Source organism: Mobula hypostoma, chromosome 7, assembly GCF_963921235.1.
Source record: "Mobula hypostoma chromosome 7, sMobHyp1.1, whole genome shotgun sequence".
Taxonomy (NCBI): domain Eukaryota; kingdom Metazoa; phylum Chordata; class Chondrichthyes; order Myliobatiformes; family Myliobatidae; genus Mobula; species Mobula hypostoma.
In genome coordinates, this window is record NC_086103.1 from 184,428,098 (window position 1) to 184,449,706 (window position 21,609).

Genomic DNA, 21,609 nt, shown 5'->3' on the forward strand with positions numbered 1-21,609 from the left:
AAGCTGATCTTTCATAACATCGATCTGAATCAGGTTTATTATCACTGGCATATCTTGCGAAATTTGTTGTTTTGCAGCCGCAGTACTTTGCAATATATTGACAAAACTATAAAGTACAGTTAAATATTTATATTAAAAATTAATTGGTAGTGCAAAAAGAGAGTGCAAATAGTGAGTTAGTGTTCATGGGTTCATTGTCCATTCAGAAATCTGACGGTGGAGGGGGAAGGAGCTGTTCCTGATTGAGTGTGGGTCCTCCGTGATGGTAGCAATGAGAACTGGGCATGTCCTGGGTGATGAGTGTCCCTAATGATGGATGCCACCTTTCTGAGGCATCGCCTTTTGAAGATTTCCTCAATGTGAGAGTGAGATACCAAACACGGTGACTGGTGCAGCCTCACAGTCTCCCTACAGCACTTGACATTGTGAATTACTCTACCTCTCTCACCTACTCCTCGCTCACCTGGTCTGTACTGTAGTCACCTTCGTAACATGGTGTTAACGAAACAATGAAAGAACGGATTCTGACACAAATCTGAAATTCCCTCCATCCAGGCACACTTCCGACGGGATGAATTTCTGGGCAGAATCAATGAAATTGTGTATTTCCTCCCCTTCTGTCATTCGGAGTTGATTCAGCTTGTCAACAAGGAGTTAAACTTCTGGGCCAAGAAGGTAAGAAAAGAATCCAGGAATATTGGCTTTATAAGGCATTGGTCAGACTTGGGAGTATTGTGAACCGTTTTGGGTCCCTTATCTAAGAACAAATGTTCTGGCATGGGAGGAGATTCATGAGAGTGATCATGGAAATGAAAGGGTTAATGTACGAGTTGGTTTTTGATGGCTCTGCGTCTGTGCTTGCTAGAGTTTAGAAGGATGGGGGGCAGAGGGGAGATCTCATTGAAACCTCACGAACATTGAAAGGCCGAGGTAGAGTGGACATGGAGAGGATGTTTCCTATAGTGGGCGAGTCTAGGACCAGAGGGCACAGCCTCAGACTAGAAACCGGGTTGCTGGCACTGTAACGCGTCACAGTAACCATTATACTACCGTGTCACCCAAATAAGTAACAGCGGCGGCCAGGAAGGCTGTACAGTGGATAGTCAAGACTGTCCAACACATCACCAGCGCCAGCCTACCTGCCTTCAAGGACACATGTACAGAAAGCTGCTGGAAAAGGGCCAGTAACATGAAGGATCTTGCCCAGCCTGGACCATAAAACGTAGGAGCGTTCGGCCCATCAAGTATGCTCTGCCATTCTATCATGGCTGAATTTTTATCCCTCTCAACCCAATTTTAAATGTACCCAGTGACTTGGCCTCCACAGCTGTCTGTGGCAAAGAATTCCACAGATTCACCTCCCTCTGGCTAAAGAAATTCCTCCTCATCTCCATTTTGAAGAGAGATGAGGAGGAATTTCTTTAGCCAGAGGATGAAAGACCTGATCAAGCGGACTATATTTAAATTTTGGACTTGGGTAAGTTGAATGTCTAAGCAGCAGAGATTCTGTGATGGCCTCAAATACCGTTAAACAAGGGGTCTATGGACCCCAAGTTGGAAACACTTTCCGCAAGCAGGAAGGCTGATCAACACCTTCACCCACTAACCCACCCCTCCACACCCCCAACCACCACTACTTTATCATTTCCTGTCAGAGTCACCTTATGCACAGACACTCCTGTGCCCAGCGTCACTTTATGGACATACAGTCAATCTGTGTATATAAGCTGTCTTGCATATTTGTAATTATTGTGTTTTTTTAATTATTATTGTGTTCTTTATCCTATTGTTTTTTTTTGTGCTGCACTGGATCTGGAGTAACAACTAAGATTATGATTTTTTAAATTTGTCACATGCACATTGATACATACAGTGAAATGCATTGTTTTACGTCGACGACCAGCACAGTCCAAAGATGCACTAAGGCAGAGCCATGCTTCAGACACCAACGCAGCTTGCCCACAACTTACTAACCCTAAACTCTATGTCCTTGGGATGTGGGGGGAAATTGGCACACCCAGAGGAAACACATGCAGTCACAGGGAGAACGTACAAACTCCCTACAAAGAGCAGTGGGATAAACCCGGATTGCTGGTGCTGCCAATTATTCTGTTCCACTTTACAGTTGTGTACTGGAAATGACTTTGGAGAGCCCTGAATCTTGAGTCGTATGAGAACAGAAAGAAGGCACAGTAAATTCTGTAAACACACAGCTTTTGTTTCCACCTCAGGCCAAGCAGCGACATGACATCACCCTGAAGTGGGACCGGCAAGTGATGGATGTTCTGGCAGAAGGATACAACCTGCACTACGGAGCGAGATCCATCAAACACGAGGTGAGTCTGGGGGCCGGGGCAGCCCTGCCAATAAATCACAGCTTCGGTAAATAAAACAGATTAAATATGAATATGTCGTACATCAGAGTGAGTAATGTAGCCAGCGTCTCGTCAGCTGCACGCAGCCCAGACAGAGAATGGAGGGGTGTTACAGTAATCCAGACAGGGGCAGGGGACAAGGGTCCATATGGTCATTTCTTACCGTGGTGGTTGTCCGTTGTTTCCAATGGTGACCGGAAGCCTGTGAGGGAGAGATTTTAAAGCGGAAAAGCCTTTGCACTGGGACAGTTCCACTCTCTCAGCCTCGGAAGTCCAGATCCAGTGGTACGAGTAGTCGTCACAACTGGGGTCTTCCTTGGTTGCAGTGGATGACCATGATGGCTCCTGTACCTTGTCATGCCTTTTGCTCTCCACGAATTATTGCAGAACCATCTTCCTGGCCGTCGAACCTCACTGTTGGTCTCATCCGCCCAGTCTGCCAGAGCTGACTTCACATGCTCAGACAGACATGTCCCTGCCTCACCCGGGTATGAGGCTGCTGGCTGCTCTCGCCTGGTTTAGCCCACCTTTCAAAGTGGTGTACTGGGATATGGCCGCTGTCACGTGCAAACAGTTAGTTGGAACCACAAGTGAGAGCTGAGTGTCTGGTGGAGCACAAAAATGAATGAGCTGCCCCAGAACGGTCACGACAAGCCACTTCACCAGAGATACCATCCTTCCCTGGACACCCCAGGTACCCCAGATCTTACGACATCACCACAAAGGCAGTTCAGCCTGTCAAAGCCCAGAGGGAACATGGTGGGTGGAGAAGGCAGGGAGAGGGAAATAAAATGGAGAGCAGGAAGGAGTGAAGGAGGGTGATAGTTCAAGTTTATTATCATACATCGTACGCATGTACAGTATATCAGCAAACGAAACAACATTCCTGCACACAATAAACAATGAGGGAGCATGATTTTATGGTGATTGGAGGGAAGTGTAAGGGGATGTCAGAGGTAGGTTTTTTTTTTAAAAAAACACAGAGTGGTGAGTGTGTGGAACACCTTGCCAGGGGTGGTGGTAGAGGCAGATACATTAGAGACACTTAAGAGATTCTTAGGCACATGGTATAAAGCAAAACAGAAGTCTTTGTCGGAGGGAACACATGCTGTCTTGCGTAGATTGATACGCAACAACAGCATAGCGGTTAACGTGACACTGTTACTGTCATAAGTGGGCGTTGATGGCGGACCCAAATGCAAGACACAGACACTGAAGTACTAGGAACAGGACTAGGTTTGTCAAGAAAGCAAGGGAAGAAACCACGCTGGACATTGACACAGGCCCTGGACGAGACTAGGATTCAGGGCCTGGGCTAGGACTTGGGCTAGAAGCACAGGACCTGGACATGGAACTAGGAACTAGGAACAAGGAGCCTGGACTAGGAACTCGGAACTCCGGAACCATAGTCTGGACAAGGACCTGGAACCTGGGTCTTGTCTCGGAACCAGAACCCATGTATAGGCTAGGACTTGGGACTAGGATCTTGGTAAGGGCAGGATGTGGCTACAGGACAGGACGAGGAATCTCCAGCACTGGGCTGGGCGAGGAACTCCTGGTCTGGGCAAGGCACCGGAACTAGATGAGGACCTGAAGCTCAGATGTGGACAGGGCTGGAACACGGCACCTGGACTTAGTCTTGGAACACAGGAACACAGAGCCTTGGACATGGACTGGACGCTCAGAGCCTTAGACGAGGTACTCCAGGGCAGGATATGGCTCTTGGACTAGGTTTGGCTCAGCTCTTGGACAAGGCTTGGTTAGGCTCTTGGGTACGGAGCCAGGACTCCTCCTTGGAGTGCAGGGCTGGGACCCTTTCTAGGACACAGGGCCAGGATGACTGCCAAGGTAAATTGCCAAGGGACTCCCAGACTGGACGAGAACACGAAGCCTTGACTTGGACAGGACTGGAACACAGCACGTGGCACGTGGAACTTGGAACATAGGAACACAGAACACAGAGCTGGGACCCCTCCTTGGAAACAGGACTTAGGGCTGGGGCTCTACACAGAGTCAGGACTTAGGGCCAGGACTCTTCTTTGACACAGACACTAAACACGGGGACACAAAGAAATAGTTCCAAACTCAAAAATAGCTGGTTCCTTATCTTGGCGTGGCAAGGCTCCAGTCTCACTCCAGCAGTTGAACTTGATAGGGATGCAGGCAAGACTTCATGTGAAAGGGGAAGGGAACAGTCCAGCAGGGAATCCTTGGTTTGAGAGGTATTTATGTGCCAGCCCAAAACGAGAATCAGGTGCCTCAATTAAGGCACCCAATGGAACAAGGAAAACAGGAAAACCCGGAATAAGGAATCGATGGACCGGACCGTGAACCAGAATGCGGATTTTACGGACCGGACCATGACAATTACAGCTTGGGGCATTCTGGAGTTCAGAGTTCAATTCCAGCACTGTTCAAAAAGGAGTCTGTATGTTTTCCCCAGAGAGTGCATGGGTTTTCCCGGGTGCTTTGTTTTCCTCCGACAGCCCAAAGCCGTACCGGGTAGGTTAATTGGTCGTTGTAAATTGTCCCGTGATTAGGTTAGGGTTAGTCTGGGTTGCTGAGGTGGCGTGGCTCAAAGAGCCAACTCTGCACTGTATCGCAAAGTAAAATAAAAGGACAGCACAATGTGGTGGGCCGAAGGGCCTGTACTGACCTATGTTCTGTGAACTGTGGAGAGTATCCTAACTGGTTGGCTAATACAAGAGGGAGGGCTTAATTTTAAGGTGAAAGGAGGAAAATAGAGTCAGGATGTCAGAGCTAAATTTTTTACATAGAGAGTAGTGGGTGCGTGGGAAGTCCAGGTGGTAAAAGCAGGTACTCGAGGGAGATTTAAGAGCTTCTCATCAGCACAGAGATGAAAGAAAAATGGAAGGTAATGAGGGAGGGAAGGGTTAGATTGATCTTGGAGTTGGTTAAAAGGACGGCACAACATTATGGACTGACGGGCCTGTACTGTGCTGTAGTTTTTGTTGTTCTGTGTTTACTGTAAGTGTTCCTCTGAGAAATATGCCAACCGCACTTCACAGCTACCTCAGCTAACTTTGTTCAGAGTTAGATCAGTACAGCACAGGAACAGGCCCTTAATCCCACAATGTCCACATCCCTCCAGCATTGTGTATGCTGCTCTGGATTTCCAGCATCTGCAGAATCTCTTGTGTTTATGTTGTGAGGTTTTTGATTTAGACCATAAGATATAGGAGCAGTATTATGCCATTCAGCCCATCGAGTCTGCTCCACCATTCCACCATGACTGATTTATTGACCCTCTCAACCCCATTCTTCTGCCTTCTCCCAGTAACATTTGACGCCCTTGCTAAGAACCTATCAATCTCCACTTTAAATATACCCAATGACTTAGCCTCCACAGCCATCTGTGGCAATGAATTCTACAGATTCACCACTCTCTGGCTATAAATATTTCTCCTCATCTCTTTTCGAAATGTTTGTCCCTCTATTCTGAGGCTGTGCCCTCTGGTCCTAGATTCACCCACTAGAGGAAACGTCCTCTGCCCGCAAGTCTACCTAGGCCTTTGGATATTCGGTAGGCTTCAATGAGATTTCCGCTCATGCTTCTAAACGCCAGTCTGACTGCCATATTTGCATCCACTGCCACCCCGTCAGCCCATTCCAGACACACGCCACTCTGCTTAAAAAGACTTGCCAGCTGCATATCCTCACCACTCTCAAGTTATGCCTTCTGGTATCCAGTGGTGCTACCCTGGGAGGAAGAGTCTGACCATCTAACCTACCCGCCCCTTGTAACTTTGCATACTTCAATGAGGTCTCCACCAAATTAGTAGGGCACCATGGTAGCGGAGCTGTTAGCAGAGTGGGCACCGCGGTAGTGTACTGGTTAGCGAGGTTAGCATAGCAGGGCACCACGGTAGTGTAGTGGTTAGCGTGGCTCTGTTACAACTCAGGGTGTTTGGAGTTCAATTCCAGCACCGTCTGTAAGGAGTTTGTAACCTCCCCTCCCCCTGTGACCATGTGTGTTTCCTCCGGGTGCTCTGGTTTCCTCCCACACTCCAAAGATGTATCTGTTAGTAGGTGAATTGGTCACTGTAAATTATCCCGTGATTGGGCTGGGATTAAATCAGTGCAGCTTGTTGGGCCGAAAGTGCCTGTTCCGTGTTGTATCTCTAAATAAATAAACCTCTGCAAAGTAAACATTCCAAGTTTATTCAACTTCTTCTTATAGCTCGTACTCCCTGATCCCAGTGAACCTCTTCTGCACCCTCTCCAGAGACTCCACATCCTTCCTGTAATGGGCCCACCAATGCTCCATGTGCCCTTATATACAGCTGACTCTTACACCCTTATGAAGATAATCATGCCATACACCTTCTTTACCACTCTCTCCACTTGTCTGCCATTAACTGTGTACTTTCTCTTCACATTTGACCTGCCAAAGTGCCCAAATGTGGTAGGAAGTCAGGGTCTTTTTCCCAGAGTGGAACTGTCAACTACTAGATGGCGTAGCTTTAAGATAAGATACAGAACATAGAACACAAACGTGATGCTGAAAATCCAAACAACACACCGTAATCCTAACCTGCCCCTATACCTCCTCCCTCACTACCATTCAGGGCCCGGAACAGTCCTTCCAGGTGAGGTGACACTTCACCTGTCAGTCTGTTGGGGTCATATAGTGTGTCCGGTGTTCTCGGTGTGGCCTCCTGTGTATCATTGAGACCCAACACAGATTCAGAGACCTCTTTGCTGAGCACCAACGCGCCATCCGCCAGAAAAAGCAGGATCTCCCAGTGGCCACCCATTTCAATTCTTCCCATTTCCATTCCGTCATGTCAGACCATGGCCTCGTCTACTATCAGAATGAGACCACACTCAGGTTGGAGGAGCAATACCTTATATTCCATCTGGGTAGCCTCCAACCTGATGGCATGAACATTGATTTCTCACCATTCCCATTTCCCTCTCTCTCATCTCCTAACCTGCCCATCACCTCTCTCTGGTGCTCCTCCCCCTTCCCTTTCTCCCATGGTCTTCTGTCCTCCCCTATCAGATTCCCCCTTCTCCAGCCCTTTGTCTCTTTCACCTATAAAATTCCCAGCTCTGTACTTCACCAGTCCTCCCACATTCTTACTCTGACTTGTTTTCTTCCCCCCAATCCTGATGAACGGTTTTGGTCCGAAATGCCGACTGTTTATTCTTGTCCATAGATGCTGCCTGACCTACTGAGTTCATCCAGCATTTTGTGTGTTTTGCTTAGAACAGAACAGTTCAGCACAGTACAGGCCCTTCAGCCCATATGATGTTGTGCTGACCTCTTAACCTACTCCAAGATCAATCTAACCCTTCCCTTCCATTTAGTCATCCATTTTTCTATCATCCGTGTGCCTATCTCAGAGTCTCTTAAACGTCCCTAATGAGCCTGCCTCTTCCACCTCCTTGGCAGTGTGCCAACTGTTTATTCCCATTCATAGATGCTGCTTGACCTGCTGAGCTCCTCCAACACATTAGTGTATTGCTCTGAAGTCCCCCTATACTTCCCTCCAGTCATCTTAAAATTATGTCTCTGGCTATCCACTCCATGCAAGGTTTGCTTGTACACAGAGAGTGGTGATTGCCTGGAATGTGCATGCCAGGGGTGGTGGTCGAAGCAGACGCACTAGCAGCAGTGAAGAAGCATTTAGATAGGGACAAGAACAGGTAGGGAATGGAGGGATATGGATCACATGCACGCAGATGGGATTAGCTTCAATTGGCATTATGGTCGGCACAGACACAGTGGGCTGTGCTATTCTCTGTTAGTTCAGGTAGTTGTGAAGAGAGATGTGGGAAAGAGCAGAGGCGTGGTGGGGTAGTTGTGAAGGGAGATGTGGGAAAGAGCAGAGGTGTGGTGGGGTCCGTGCTGGGTTGGGGGCTGTCCCCTCCCATTGCTGCTGCCCTCCAGTGTTCGCTTGGTGGAGGACAAGCCGGATTGCATTTGTGTGCAGCTGTACTAGCGCATGATGAGAAACTGCTGCATCATGTTCTTGCAGAAACATGGCTCCAGGACATCATCCCATGCACCATCAATGTACAGGCCATGATGCTCAGGGACTTGGGCTATATATACTTTGTGTGACTGTATGTTGTTTAGCCCTCATAGCTACATGTGCTGTGTGTGCTGCTGGTGCTGTGTTTTTCACCGTGGCCCCGGAGGAACGCTGTTTTGTTTGGCTATATTCAGGTGTATGAGTGAATGACAATTAAACTTGAAATTTCAGATGAAGATTGAAAGAGTGACAAAGTCTAAATGGGAGCATTTAAGAGACTGTCAGATAGGCACATGGATGATAGAAAAATGGAGGGTTATGCGGGAGGGAAGGGTTAAATTGATCTTGGTGTAGGTTAGAAGCGTGGCACAACATTGCGGGCCAAGGGGCCTGCACTGTGTTGTACTGTTGCGTATTGTGTGTAATCTCCCCAGGTTGAACGACGTGTCGTTAACCAGTTGGCGGCTGCCTATGAGCAGGAGCTGCTGCCCCATGGCTGCACCCTGCGGATCGCTGTGGAGCGTCCTGGTGCGGAGGCCGTCAGGGGACAAGGAGGGAGGCACGAGGAGCCTGACTCCAACAGTGCGAAGATCAGGCTGGAGATTGTGGACAAGGACAGCAAGACCCGGCAGCTGGATATTCAGCCTCCAATGAAAACCAGCAAGGTGTCTCACTGGTGACAGTGCAGAACAGACACCAACACAGGAGAGACTTAAATGGAAGCAGACTCACTAGGCACCTCTCTATTACCCCCTCCAGCTCTGAGTCCCGAATCAATCCCACCTTCCCCACTCTCATTGCTGCCCGGTGCCATGCATAGCCGTTACTCACTGTGGGAGATGATCCTGAAGACGGGGATGAAGGACTGAACTTACTGCAGTGATCAGGAGCGAGGGTTTCGGATCTGCTGATTCCAGGACAGTTTCCAAATGTGACTGACCCAGAAATAAATACAGCATCCACCAGAGTTCAGTTCTGAAGCAGGACATAGTGGTGAAAACTGCCCATTTGTACAGGGCAAGTGACCCACTAATCACCAAGAAATTAATTAATTTTAATTAAGCCCCATCGCGCCTACTGGGACATAGGCCACCAACAGCAGCTTGCCAGAGCGCCCTGTCCTGGGCCAGTCTTTCACATTGCTCGTCAAAGATCCTTCCTCTCCCAAGGATGAGGTTTTTAGGGCTTCTGTTGGTGTTCCTGTCGCTCTGGGTTTTTACGGGAAGGGGTCGCTAGCCCCATGTACAACCCTCCTCCTCTCACAGCCGGGCTTGGGACTGTTTGTGGCAGAGTTAATCACTGAGAGAGAGATGTACAAATTGTGTGTCTTCTTTTTGAAAGTTCTATTTAATGGTAATGCAAAAGCAAATGTTCCTGTTTCATACATATACATCATAAACCATTTGCTATGTAGCCCTTGATTGTTCTGTATTGTAACAGGAAACTGTGAAAGCATTGCAAGGTATTTAAATAAAATGTGGATAGTTTTGGCAAGTAGCTCTTCGTGTTCTAAATCTGTTTATTCTTTTGGTAAGTTCACACTACAGAAACTTCCTTTGAAACACACACAAAATACTAAAAGAGTACAGAGAAAATTTACAATTTACAAGGATGTTGCCAGGATTTGAGGACCTGAGCTATGGGGAAACGTTGAATAGGTTCGGACTTCATTCCCTGGATTGTATTGAATTGAATTGACTTTATTACTTACATCCTTATATACTTGAGGACTAAAAATCTTTACATTATGTAGGAGATTGAGAGGGAGTTATACAAAATTATGAGGAGTATAGATAGGGTAAATGCAAACAGGCTTTTTTCACTGAGGTTGGGTGAGACTAGAACTAGAGGTCATGGGTTAAGGGTGAAAGGTGAACTGTTTAAGGGAGACATGAGGGGAACTTCAATCAGAGGGTGGTGGAATGAGTTGCAAGTGGAAGTGGTGGATTCGTGTTTGATTTCAACATTTAGGAGAAGTTTTGATGGGTACATGGATGGGAGGGGTATGGACCAAGTGTGGGTCAATGGGACCAAGCAGCATAATAGTTCAGCATGGCCTGTTCTGTGCTGTAGTGTTCTACCACGCTATGGCTCTATAACTCAGCAGTCTGGCAGCATCCATGATGGGGAATAAACAATTGACATGTTAGGCCAAGACCCTTCATCAGCAATGGGGCAGAAGCCAAAATAAGTAAGTGGGGGGAGATGGGAGTAGAAGCTGGCAGGCGACGGGTGAAACTGAGTGAGGGGGAAGGTTCTCATAGGAGAAAAGAATGGACCGTTAGAGAAAGGAAAGGAGAGGAACCAGAGGATGTTCTTGGGCAGGTGAGGAGAAGAGAAGGAGTGAGAGGGGAACCAGAAAGGGAAATGGAGAAAATGCGGGGGGGGGGGGGGAATTAGTGGAAGTTAGAGAAGTTGATGTTCATGCCATCAGGTTGGAGGCTACCCAGAAAATTTCCTTTTTAATTGAATTTCTCCACAGATGAATGACTACATTTCATTGTGTTTTAGCTCTGTCTACAAAGATCACCATGTAAGTTGCAATGTTCCTTTAGCTAATTTCTTACAGGATTGTGCTGATGATGCTGTACCTCCAAAGTATGAGCTTTTTTACGGCGGTAAACAGGTCACTAACGAGGGAAGGTTGTTGCCTGAATTCTATTCTGACCTACGCAAACTTGGAGGGGTGGGACAGTCAAATGCAGTGGGACCCTCTCGGCACACCGTGCCATGGTGGAGTTCAGCATTGTCACTGGGTGCAATCCAGACCTCAGTGTAGGCTCCAACACCATCCAGTCCAACAAGCTTGGGTTGTTTTCCCTGGAGTGTCGGACGCTGATGGGAGACCAGATAAACGTTTATAAAATTATAGATCTTTATCTGAAAAGGCAAATACACTCAGTGGTCACTTTATTAGAGCCTCCTGTACCTAACAGAGTGGTCACTGAGTGGATGTTCCGGGTCTTCTGTTGCTGTAGCCCACCCACTTCAAGGTTCGATGTGTTGTGCATTTAGAGATGCTCTTCTGAACACCACCGTTGTAACACATGGTTATTTAAGTTACTATCACCGTCCTGTCAGTTTGAACCAGTCTGGCCATTCTCCTCTGACCGCTCTCATTAACAAGGTGTTTTCATCCACAGAACTGCCACTCACTGGATGTTTTTTTTTTGCAACATTCCCTGTTAATTCTAGAGTCTGTGGTGAATGAAATCCCAGGAGATCAGCAGTTTCTGAGATCAAACCGCCCCATCTGGCATCGACAATCATTCCAAGGTCAAAGTCACTTGGATCACATTTCTTCCCCATTCTGATCTTTTGTCTGGACAATAACTGAACCTCTTGACCATGTCTGCATGCTTTTATGCATTGAGTTGCTGCCACGTGATTGGCTGATTAGATATTTGCATTGAGGAGCAGGTGTACCTAATAATGTGGCCACTGAGTGTATCAGGGCCCTTGATGGGGGAGGACAGAGTTTTTTTCCTAGTGTGGAAATGCCAGGTACTGGAAAGCGTATGGTTGAGATGAATGGTTTATAAGATTATGAGAGGCATAGATAGAGCATACAGCCATTTCAGAATGCTGCCTGGATTAGAAGGTTCAAGACCATAGGAGCAGAGTTAGGCCATTTAACCCTTCGATCCTGCTCTGCCATTTCACCGTTGATCCATTTCCCTCTCAGCCCTAGTCTCTTGTCTTCTCCCTGTATCCCTACATGCCCTGACTAATCAATCAATAATCTGTCAACCTCTGCCTTAAATATACCCAATTACTTGACCTCCATAGGCACCTGTAGCAATGAATTCCACTGAGTCACCACTCTCTAGCTAAAGAAATTCCTTCTCATGGTCCATTCAAAATGGATGTCCCTCTATTCTTAGGCTGTGTCCTCTGTTCCAAGGCTCCCCCAACATTGGAAATATTCTCTCCATGTCCACTCTATCTCGGCCTTTCAACATCCAATGGGTTTCAATGAGATTCCCCCCTCGTTCTTCTGAATTCCAGTGAGTACAGGCCCAGAGCCATCAAACACTCCTCAGAAGATAAGCCTTTCAATTCCGGAATCATTTTCATGAACCTCCTTTGAACCCTCTCCAATGTCAGCACATCCTTTCTTAGATAAGGGGCCCAAACCTGCTCACAATACTCCCAAGTGAGGCCTCACTGGTGCCTTACAAAGCTTCAATATTACATCCTTGCTTTCATATTCTAGTCTTCTCAAAATGAATGCTCACATCACATTTGCCTTCCTTCCCACTGGCTTAACCTACAAATTAACCTTCAGGTAATCCTGCTTGAGGACTTCCAAGTCCCTTTGCACCTCAGATTTTTGAATTTTGAAAATATTTTGCTCTTGTTTCTTCTATTAAAGTGCATGACCATACACTTCCAAACACTGTATTCCATCTGCCACTTCTTTGCCCGTTCTCCTAATCTGTCTAAATCCTTCTGTAGCCTCTCTGCTTCCTCGACACTACCTCTCCAACTATCTTCGTATTGTCCACAAACTTAGACACAAAGACATCAATTTCATCATCCAAATCACTGACATGTAATGTAGCACAGAGAGAAAACCACCAGGCACCGGCAGCCAACCAGAAAAGGTATCCTTTATTCCCACTCTTTACCTCCTGCCAATCAGCCACTGCTCTATCCACGTTAGTATCTTTCATGTAATACCATGGGCTTTTGTTAAGCAGTCTCATGTGTGACACCTTGAAAAAGTCCTTCTGAAGATCCAAGTACACAACATCCACCAATTCTCCTTTGTTAGTAACTGCTTGTCTTTTCTTCAAAGAATTCCAACAGATTTGTCAGGCAAGATTTTGCCTTGAGGAAACCATGCTGACTTTGGCTCCACTCATGTGCCTCCACTTACCCTGAGACCTCATCCTTAATAATCAACTCCAACATCTTTCCCACTACTGTGCTCAGACTACCTGGCCTTCAATTTCCTTTCTTCTGCCTCTCTCTTTGCCTGAAGAGTGGGGTGACATTTGCAATTTTCCTGTCCTCCAGAACCATGCCAATATCTATTGATTCTTGAAAGATCATTACTAATGCCTCCACGATTTCCTCAGCCACCTCTTTCAGAACCCCGAGCTGTACACTATCTGGTCCAGGTGATGTATCTACCTTCAGATCTTTGAGTTTCCCAAGCACTTTATCTGTAGTTATAGCAACTTCACTCACTCCTGCCCCCTGACACTTTCGAACCTGCGGCATACACAAGACAGACAGGTGCAAAGTAGATACTTAGTTCATTCACCCTTTTCTTGTCCCCCATTATTATCTCTCCAGTGGTCTGATAGCTACTCTCAGCTCTCTCTTACACTTTATAAATCTGAAGAAACCCTTGGTATCCTCTTTAATATTATTGGCTAACCTATCCTCATATTCTATGTTTTCCTTCTTTATGTCTTTTTAGTTGCCTTATAGACGTTGGTTCTTTCTCAGTTTCTGAATCCTCTAACTTCCCACTATTTTTTTGTTATATTACATGCCCTCTCTTTGGCTTTTATGTTGGGTTTGACTTCTCTTGTTCTGCCTTTAAAATGCTCTTCCTTGGGATGTATCTATCTTGCACCTTACAAACTACTCTCAGAAATCCCAGCCATTACTGTTCTGCCATAATCTCTGCCAGTGTTCTTTTCCAATCAACTTTAGCTAACCTCTCTCATGCCTCTGCAATTCCCTTTTCTCCACTGTAATACTGGTACATCTGACTTTAGGCTCTCCTCCTCAAATTGCAGTGTGAACCAATCATTATCACTGACTCCTAGGGGTTCCTTCACCTTAGGCTCTCTAGTCAAATGTGCTTCATTGGACGACACCCAATCCAGCATATCTGATACCCTAGTGGTCTCAACCATGAGCTGCTCTAAAAAGCCATCTATAGGCATTCTACAAATTCCCCCTCTTGGGATCCAGCACCAGCCTGATTTTTTCCAATCTGTATATTGAAATCCCCCATGACTATCATAACATTGCTCTTTTGACATGCATTTTCTATCTCCCATTGTAATGTGTAGACCACATCTCTTCTGCTGTTCAGAGATCTGCGAATAATCTCCATCAGGGTCTTTTTACCCTTGTAGTTTCTGATTTCTACCCACGATGTTTCCACACTTTCTATCCAAAGTCACCTCTTTCTAATAATTTGATTTCATTTTTTACCGACACCCCACTGCCTATCTGTCTGTCCTTTCAGTACAATGTGTATCCCTGGTCATTAAGCTCCCAGCTGTAATCTTTCATCCATGATTCAGTGATGCCTACAACATCATACATGTCAATCGGCAACTGTGCAGCAAGTTCATCTACCTTATTCCATATACTGCGCACATTCAAATATAACACCTTAAATCCTGTTTTGTTCACCTTTCACATTGCAAATCATCCCATTGATTGCAAATTTTCCCTATCATCAGCCACTCCTTGCTAGCAGTCTCATGACACACGGCCTCTGTTTGGAAACCAATCACCCCACCTCAGCCCGATCACTCCCCCCTCCCCCACCAAATTAGTTTAAACCCTCCCAAACAACTCTAGAAAATCTGCCCGGAATGTACTGGTCCCCCTCGGGCTCAGGTGTAACCTGTCCCTTTTGTACAGGTCATACCTTCCCCAGAAGAGATCCCAATGATCCAAGAACCTGAACCCTGCCCCCTGCACCAGTTCCTCAGCCACAGATTAGCCAAGTCATCCTATTCTCACCCTCACTAATATGTGGCACAGGCAGCAATCCAGAGATTACTACCCTGGAGGTCCTGCTTTTCAGCTTTATTCCTAGATCCCCAAAATTTCTCTTCAGGACCTCCTCACCTTTTCTACCTATGTCATTGGTGCCAATATGTACCAAGACTTCTCACTGCTCACCTTCCCCCTTTAGAATGTCTTGGACCTGATCTGAGATGTTCCTGACCCTGGCACCTGGGAGGCAACATACCATCTGGATGTGTCTATTTCGCTCACAGAATTCCGTGTCCACTCCGCTAACTATGGGATCTCCTATCAACACTGCATTCCTCTTCACCTTTCTTCTCTTCTGAGCCACGGGGCTAGACTCAGTGCCAGTGTTGCAACAAATGAGGCAGACCCAAGTGCAGGACACAGGCACGGAGATTTGGTTAGGATGCAGACGTGAACGACAAACAGGAGGGAGAGCAGGTAGGCAGGAGACAGACAGAATTTATCTTGACTTGGAGCGTAGAGAAAGAAACGGCAGACAAAACTCTTCTTAGTATGGAGAGACAGAGTTACACTAAAGTAAAACTTTAGAAGACTTATCTTGGTGTGGAGAAGCTGGGTTTCACAGATAAACCTCTGAACTGGAATTGAGCTTAGAAAACTGATCTCGACACGAAGAGATGGAGTTTCACAGGTAATTCTTGATACTGGAGCAAAACTTAGAACACACAGACCTAAGCAGCCAGGAAACATTAATTACCACACAGGCAAAACCAACGATCTGGCGACTAGTGGTTGTAACGCCAGGGTTTTTATGCTGCAGGTCTTGATGGAAACCAGGTGTGTCGTCATCAAAGAGAATTAGGAACCGTCGGAACCGTGTCACAATCAAAGGAAAATAGGAGAAAATCGGGAATTAACGATTGGGACAGTGACAGCCAGAGACTCGGTCGTCCCCCTTGACAGTATCCAAAACGGTATACTTATATTGGGGAACAGCCACTGGCTGCCCATTTCCCTCCCTTCTGACATGAGCTATAAGAAGATGTTGGACAAACATAGGTTGTTTTCTCTGGAGCGGCAGAGATCTGATAGAGGTTTATAAAATTATGAGAGGCGTAGACAGTTTTTTTTTCTCCGGGGTGGGTACTCTGGAGGTGATGGGAGGGTTGTGGAGTGCAGGTTGATGGGACAAGGCAGAAAAGAGTTCTATCCATACTATATGGGCGAAAGGGCTGTTTCTGTCCCATGGTGTTCTATGACTGTGTGGAGTGAGCCTTTTCAAATTTCGAAGTAAATTTGTTATCGGAGTACCTGTATGTCACCATATACAACCCTGAGATCCACTTTCTTGCAGGCATTCACAATAAATGCAAAGAAACACAATGGAATCAATGAAAAGTTAACAAACAGAGACAGACAAACGACCAATGTGCAAAAGACAACAAAAAAGAAAAGGAAAATAACAGATAATTAGTAATAAGTAATACTGCGAACATGAATAGTCAAGTCCTTTTAGACAGTTGTTTGTAAAACAGAGTGGTGAATGCACAGAACAATCAGCCAGGGGTGATGGTGGAAGCAAAAAATAACAACAACAACGGTGTTTTATTTATTGATTTTTGTTTATTTAGAGATGCAGCACCATAGCAGCCCAATTCCACCCACACGTCTTTGGGATCTGGGAGGAAACGGGAGCATCCGGAAAAACCCAGGTGGTCATGGGGAGAGCGTACAAATCCCTCACAGACGGCGCAGGGAATTAAACCCGGGTTGTCGGCACTGTAAAGCGCTGCCTTTGAAAGACTAGACACGTGAACGTACAGGGAATGAAGGGATAGGCCTCTGTGCGAGCAGAAGTGATTCAGTTAAATTGGCATCGTGGTCAGCACAGACGTGGGCCGAAGGGCCTGTTCTGACACTGTAAAAGTTCAAAGTAAATTTATTTTCAAAGTAAGTAGGTACACATACATCACCATATACACGCTACCTTCAGGCGTATTTTCTTGCGGGCGTTCACAGTGGAACAGAGAGATAGAATAGAATCAATGAGACCGTCTGTAGTAAATAAATAATACTGAGAACTTGAGTTCTCGGGTCCTTGAAAGTGAGTGCCTAGGTTGTGGAATCGGCGCAGTGAAGTTATCCACTCCGGTCCTGGAGCCTGATGGATGAGAGGGGCAATTACTGTTCCCGAACCTGATAGCCCACACTATCAGCCCCACAGCCCGAGGCTCCTGTCCCTCGTGTCCAACGACAGCAGCGAGAAGGGAGCACGGCCTGGATGATTTCTCTGCCGATTTTTGATGCCGATTTTGATTTTTTCTGCTTTCCTGTGACTGCGATCCATGTAAATGTGCTCAATGGGCTTCGGAGGGATATGGGCCAATTGCAGGTAAATGGGACTAACTTGCTCAGCATACACGAGTTGGGCCGAAAGGCCTGTTTCTCTCTCCATAGCTATATGACTCTAATGACGTTTACAGTTAGTTGAAGTGTGATAACTGTTCCTGAACCGGGTGTTCTCCGCGGCCGGTGTTCCATCTAACATTCCTCCCCTGATGAGACTTTACACTGAGTAAAAAACTCGGCCGAAATGCAGTTGAGGCGGTGGCTGCTGGCGAGAGCGAGTGATTGAATGTCCGGGATATGAGCGCTCACCCTTCCCCTGTGCTTTTCAATGCTCTCGGCAATCAGTATCTCAAGCACCAGTGATCTGAGCAGTGTAAATAACATTAAGATGCTAATTCCTCCATTCGCTCCGCTTCTTTGCAATTTGCCAAGGGGAATTAAGTAAATCGGCAGAGAAATCTGCAAGGATATGTGCTAAACCAAGAGTGACAGACCGGGGTTAGAGAGCAGATCATTTGTCTAAAATATACAGCCCCTGATATAAAAGGGAATAACTGTGAGACGGAAAATGACAAGGAAATTCAATTAGCATTACAGACACACGTGTGTCCTCTATAATTCCATTAGCCCCTTCAACGACCGACTGCTTGTTCCCCTGTGCTGGGAGAGCTCCGGGAATTTTACATCCACACAGGGGATTCTGCAGATGCTGGAAATCCAGAGCAACACACACACACACACACACACTCACAATGCAAGAGGAGCCCAGCGGGTCAGGCAGCCTCCATGGAAATGAATAAACAGTCAGCGTTTGGGGCCGGGACCTCGCTTCAGGACTGGAAAGGAAGCTGGGAGGGGGACAAGCCGGCAGGTGAAAGGTGGGCGAATCTGATCGGAGAGGAGAGCGGGCTGTGGGAGAAAGGGAAGGAGGAGGGGAACCGGAGGGAGGTGACGGGCAGGTGAGGAGAAGACAAGGGTCGAGAGGGGAACCAGAATGTTACACCTCAGACCACATGGCAGAGAAGGAGGCCATTTGGCCCATAGGTCCATATGTGTTTAGTTATCCAATTCCACCATGCTTCACTTCATAGTTATGTCAGGGAAGGACATAAAAGTATTATATACTTTTTGAGATACAACATTGTAACAGCCCCCCCCCCAATTACACCCATGTGGCCAATAACAGACCAACCCCGAGGGAGTTAGATATGGCCCTTGTGGCTAAAGGGATCAGGGGGTATGGAGGGAAGGCTGGTACAGGGTTCTGAGTTGGATGATCAGCCATGATCATACTGAATGGCGGTGCAGGCTCGAAGGGCCGAATGGCCTACTCCTGCACCTATTTTCTATGTTTCTATGTTTCTGGTAAGATGGTGGCATGTGACAACGCAGTGAACTCCCGGGGCCCAACCAAAGGTGCTTTTTTCTTTGTAAAAGTTTTTTTTTTACGATCGCAAGACATTTTTACTCCAAGAACTTTGGGTACTGTGGGGCTACTCCATCGTTGATCGGAGCAGCTGGACTGGTATCGGCGGCGGAGCCGGCCCAGGTATCGAAGGAGCTGGTTGGGATATCGAGGGGCCCGTCGGGGGTATCGGAGGGGCCCGTTGATGTGTTGTTGGAGAAGCCGGTCTGGGTGATGGAGGAGCCGGTCGGGATATCGGAGGAGCCTGCGATGTGTCAGAGGAGCTGGTTTCGGTGCGGTGGAGTTGGCCTGACTGCAGACCACGCTGCCCGCTCGTAAGCATCGGAGTTTGGTGCAGTGTAACTGTGAGAGATGGTCTCGGACAGTCCACTTGCGATCGCAAGACTCAGTTGGACGGTGATAACCGAAGTTGCCACAGGCCTGTTACCCTTGTCTGCTGGAGGGACTCGGCATGGTATTGATGGCTTTGTGGCAAAGTTTGCGGATGATACGAAGATAGGTGGAGGGGTTGGTAGTGCTGAGGAAACATTGTGATTGCAGCAGGACTTAGACAAATTGTAAGAATGGGCAAAAAAGTGGCAGATAGAATACAGGGTTAGGAAATGTATGATAATGTATTTTGGTAAAAGGAACAATCATACCGACTATTATCTAATGAGGAGAAAGTTCAAACATCAGAGGTCCAGAGGGAATTAGGAGTCCTTGTGCAAGGCTCCCAGAAGGTTAATGTACAGATCGAGTCTGTGGTAAAGAAGACAAATGAGATGTTGGCATTTATTTCAAGAGGAACAGAATGTAAAAGCAAGGTAATAATGCTGAGCCTTTAAAAGATGCCAGTCAGGCCGCACTTACAGTATTGTTAACAGTTTTGGCACCATATCTCAGAAAGGATGTTCTGTCATTGGAGAGTCCAGAGGAGGTTCACGAGGATGATTTCAGAACGAAGGGGTTAACATTTGAGGAGCATTTGGCAGCTTTGGGCCTGTACTCACTGGAATTTAGAAGAATGCTGGGGGATCTCATTGAAACACACCGAATGTTGAAAGGACTGGATAGGGTGGATGTGGAGAGGATGGTGGGGGTATCTAGAATGAGAGGGCACAGCCTTAAAATTGAGGGGCGACCTTTTAGAACAGAGGTAAGCAATTTTTTTAGCCAGAGAGTAGTGAATCTGTGGAATGCTCTGCCACAGACCGTGGTGTATTTAAGGCGGAAGTTGATAGCTTCCCAAGTGGTCGGGGCATCAAAGGATATAGTGAGAAGGCAGGTGTATGGGGTTGAGTGGGATCTGGGATTGGCCATGATGGAATCGCGGAGCAGACTTGATGGGCTGAATGGCCTAATTCTGCTCCTGTGTCTTATGGTCTTATGGGATCTATGTAACTTCAGTTGTAGCGAGAACTAGCCCTCGAGCCTGGGCTCAAGTGCTACATGGTGGTTGAGCTCAAATGGGCCCTGGCCTCTCCCTTCAGTGCTGCCCTCCAGTGTTTGAGTGGTGGAATGACAGGCTGGATTGCCTGTGTCTGTACACTGCCGGGAGTCTGTTCCATCAAGTGCTGGACATCGACGCTCAGGGTCTTGGACCGTATATGTTCTTTTACTCGAGTGAATATGTTTCTTTGCTTGATATTTTGAAATATGTTACTCGTTATTTTTGAATGTTTGCTTGCTATTTTAAATGTTTTGCACCTTGGCCTCAGAGCAATACTGTCTCGTTAAGTTGTGTCTATGTATGGTTTGATTGATAATTAAACTTGATTTGATCTGGTTTTGGATTTGGAACGCAAGAGGAAACCCACATGGTCACAGGGAGAATGTACAAGCTCCTTATAGACATCGGCAAGAATTGACCCTAGGTTGCTAGTGCTGGAATAGCGTTACGCTAACCACTACACCACCGTGCTGTCCTGAAGACACTTAGTTACTGGTAAAGTGGTTTATTATTGTCACATGTACCAAGGTACCATCAAAACCTTGTCTTGTGTATCATCCATACAGATCATTTCATTACAACAGTACATTGAGGGAAAACAATAGCAAAGTGCAGAATAAAATGTAACAGTTACAGAGGAAGTACAGTGCAGGTAGACAACAAGGTGCAAGGTCATAATGAGGTAGATTGTGAGGCCAAGATCCATCTTATCATACAAGAGTTCCTATCAAGAGTTTGATAACAATGAGATAGAAGCTGTCCTCCAGCCTGGGCTTTCAAGCTTTTGTATCTTCTGCCTTTTGGGAGGAGAAGAGAGAATGTCCAAGGTCTTTGATACACTGGCTGCCTTACTGAGGCGGCAGGAAATAGAAACAGAGTCCATAGAAGGGAGGCTGGTTTCCGTGATGTGCTGAGCTGTGTTCACAACTCTCTGCAGTTTTCTGTGGTCATGGGAAGAGCTGTTGCCATACTGAGTCATGATGTATCTGGAGAGGGTGCTTTCCATGATGCACTGGCAAAAATTGGTGACGGTCAAAAAGGACATGACAAATTTATTGAGTTATTGAGGAAACAGAGGTGTTGGTGAGCTTTCTCGGCCGTGGTGTCAATGAGGTGGGACCAGGACTGGCTTTTGGTGATGGAAACACTAGAGAGTTAAGGTAAAGGGGAGAGGAATCTGAGGGCCAATGTTTTCACCCAGAGGGTGGTCAGTAAATGGAAGGAGCTGCCAGAGGAACTGGTTGAGCCAGAGATACATTAACAACATTTAAAAGGTACGTGGGTTAGAGCAAAGTTTCCCAATCTGGGGTCCACAGATCGCTCAGTTAA

At 46.7% G+C, this 21,609-nt stretch overlaps 1 protein-coding gene across 2 annotated transcripts in view; it reads left to right on the forward strand.

The window, feature by feature from the left end:
• clpb (ClpB family mitochondrial disaggregase) overlaps positions 1 to 21,609 on the forward strand; it is a 210,632-nt gene that overhangs the window by 180,022 nt on the left and 9,001 nt on the right. The window contains exons 14-16 of one of the 2 annotated variants that reach the window (XM_063054711.1): positions 556 to 675; positions 2,232 to 2,336; positions 8,812 to 9,868. In XM_063054711.1, coding sequence (XP_062910781.1) covers positions 556 to 675; positions 2,232 to 2,336; positions 8,812 to 9,057 — 471 coding nt within the window. In that variant the 3' untranslated portion in view covers positions 9,058 to 9,868. Of the gene's footprint in view, positions 1 to 555; positions 676 to 2,231; positions 2,337 to 8,811; positions 9,869 to 21,609 lie in introns of those variants that run through there. The other variant, XM_063054713.1, reaches the window with a different exon arrangement.